This window comes from Phoxinus phoxinus (assembly GCF_949152265.1).
Source record: "Phoxinus phoxinus genome assembly, chromosome: 5".
Lineage (NCBI taxonomy): Eukaryota > Metazoa > Chordata > Actinopteri > Cypriniformes > Leuciscidae > Phoxinus > Phoxinus phoxinus.
The window spans coordinates 44,254,628-44,258,093 of record NC_136880.1 but is presented as its reverse complement, the minus strand read 5'-3'; the positions used below and the strand labels follow the sequence as shown (position 1 = coordinate 44,258,093).

Genomic DNA, 3,466 nt, shown 5'->3' with positions numbered 1-3,466 from the left:
ACACACACACACAACATACATGACACACACACATGACATACATCATCCATGACACACACACACACACACACACACACACACACACACATGACATACATCATCCATGACACACACACACACACACACACAACATACATGACACACACACATGACATACATCATCCATGACACACACACACACACACACACACACACATGACATACATCATCCATGACACACACACACACACACACACGACATACATCATACATGACACACACACACACACACACACATGACATACATCATCCATGACACACACACACACACAACATACATGACACACACACATGACATACATCATCCATGACACACACACACACACACATGACATACATCATCCATGACACACACACACACACACACACGACATACATCATACATGACACACACACACACACACGACATACATCATACATGACACACACACACACAACATACATGACACACACACATGACATACATCATCCATGACACACACACACACACAACATACATCATACATGACACACACACACACACATGACATACATCATCCATGACACACACACACACACAACATACATCATACATGACACACACACACACACACACACGACATACATCATACATGACACACACGACATACATCATACATGACACACACACACACACACAACATACATCATACATGACACACACACACACACTCACAACATACATCATACATGACACACACAACATACATCATACATGACACACACACACACACACACACAACATACATCATACATGACACACACACACACGACATACATCATACATGACACACACACAGAACATACATACATCATACATGACACACACACACACACGACATACATCATACATGACACACACACACACACACACACGACATACATCATCCATGACACACACGACATACATCATCCATGACACACACACACACACAACATACATCATACATGACACACACACACACACACACACGACATACATGACACACACACATACATCATACATGACACACACACACACACACACACACAACATACATCATACATGACACACACACACACACAACATACATCATACATGACACACACACACACACACACACGACATACATCATACATGACACACACACACACACACACAACATACATCATACATGACACACACACACACACAACATACATCATACATGACACACACACACGACATACATCATACATGACACACACACACACACACACGACATACATGACACACACACACACACACACGACATACATGACACACACACGACATAAATCATACATGACACACACACACACACACACACACACACACACACACACACACGACATACATCATACATGACACACACACTCCTGCACGCTGATCCCTATTCGGACCTAATTTGTTATGTTTTTTATTGTGTATTTCACAAGTGCTGATTATCCTGCAGACCCGATGAAACAATGAATGTAATAAAATATAATAATTAATTAATTTTTTGAAAATCATATAATAAAAATTCACGACGAAATTAACGAGTTCGACTTCCTGAAATATACACACTTTTAGAAAATGAACAAAACAATTCATGATAAAAATGTAATTTAATAATTTTTTATATCATCAGCTTAGATTAATTTAGTCAGCACCTTCAGTGGTTGATTCACCAAAACATGTATGAACATATTTAACACATGATAATAATGAAGGTTATGAAATGATAATAATTGTCAGAAGTTTTTTACGAGGTAAAATCATGATAAGTTATGATAACACCACTGTACTTTCATATATTCCCTGTCCCTGAATGAGCACAAGCATATGTCTTGGTATTTACATGTTAAATGTTAAAGAATATAATGTTGTTACCATGGTAAATGTACAAGATAAAGGCTACTTTACCATGGTACTTCTGCTAACTTCTTTGTTAGTGCTGTGTGAGCGATTAGACTCGTTCAGTCACTAAATCTACGGTAGATTCACATCCTCTTACTGTTATTATGGTGTAAAATGTATGTGAATATATTAATAATACATAGCGATATTTATAAAGGAATTTATTTTAATTTCAGGCCTGACCGAGTGAACAATAACCATCATCTCGTGACCGCATAAACACACAATTAAACATTAAACAACAATTCTTATACTCACACGTGTAAAACAAAGCGATAATCAGAAGTTTAACGTAGTTTATTGATATTAAATCTTCCATCTTCCTCATTTACAGACTCGCAGTGTGAAACTGAATCAGCGCTTGTTTTCTTCCGGTTCCGCCTCGCTTGCTCGGCGCGTGAGACTCAGTGATGACGCGGATCCACAGCGACACCCGCCGGCGGAAGTGCGTCATTACCGCATATAAGAGCGCGAGATCTTTGGGGTCTCTCATAAGATTCTGGAAAGTGTGGAAATCTTTATTACCCAAAAGGCGCACACAAATAAAACCATGCCGTTTTTTTAAACCGTAAACCTCTGCTTTCTTAACAGATTCAGAGGGCAAGTAGATTTAGATTCAAGTCCACACGATTCCAAAAGGACAAATGCACATTCATTCATATTTCTCACAATGTGTCATGCGATTTGCTGGTCAGTAAACACGCCAATAGAGAATTCAATATATAAACTTTAATTAACTGACACTCAGGAGAATAAAGGAACAGGAATGATAGAAACTAGGCAAGACAAAACACTGGGGGCAACAAAGGACTTAACGTGTGTATGTCAGGTAACATTTTTTTTTTAGATATATTAAATATGGTTTAGACGAATATACACGGAGAATACACGGAATATAAATAAATAACTCGCGTGCAAATTAATTAATGCGGAACTTACTGGACGTTCACACCGCCGCCGGCGAGAGCGGCACAATTCTGCCATCGACGCCGTGAGATTCGGGGACTCTCTGACGCTCTTACGTAGATTTTAGTGATTTAAAAAAAACTTTATTTAAAGGAGCTGCAAAGCAAATAAGAACTGAACATAAATCAGTATCCTATTTTGTGCAGACTGGCCACACGTAGGGTATAAGTTAACCTATTCAAATCTATTAAATGTGAAAGTAACAAAACACCAACAATGTCAGACACGTTTATCCATTCGTCGTTCTTTTTATTAATCTCCCTGTATGTAAACAGGGACACGTCGTACAATAACGGGAAACCCGCAACAGAAATAATTAACTTTTCCTCCATTTTGCTTAGGAACTAATGTGGTCGGAACCAAGTTTACAGGATTGTGTTCTCTGGTATCCTCTCAGGCGGAGGACTTCTACGTTCCGATTGGTTGCCGCCGAACCGCGTCATAGCTTATTACCATAAAGTTGACAAATTTCAACTCTTCTCGCCGCTCTCGCCGTCCAAGACGCGCCGCGCCGCCCTCGCCGGAGGTGTGAACGTACTGTTA

General features: G+C 39.4%; 1 protein-coding gene across 3 annotated transcripts in view; it reads right to left on the bottom strand.

Annotated features, from left to right (window-relative positions):
- The window catches only part of ncstn (nicastrin), an 18,201-nt gene extending 15,800 nt beyond the window's left edge, over positions 1 to 2,401 (bottom strand). For 2 of the 3 annotated variants that reach the window (XM_079612979.1, XM_079612980.1), the window contains exon 1: positions 2,216 to 2,363. In XM_079612979.1, coding sequence (XP_079469105.1) covers positions 2,216 to 2,285 — 70 coding nt within the window. In that variant the 5' untranslated portion in view covers positions 2,286 to 2,363. Of the gene's footprint in view, positions 1 to 2,215 lie in introns of all 3 variants that reach the window. The other variant, XM_079612981.1, reaches the window with a different exon arrangement.
- Between the last annotated feature and the right edge of the window lie 1,065 nt (positions 2,402 to 3,466).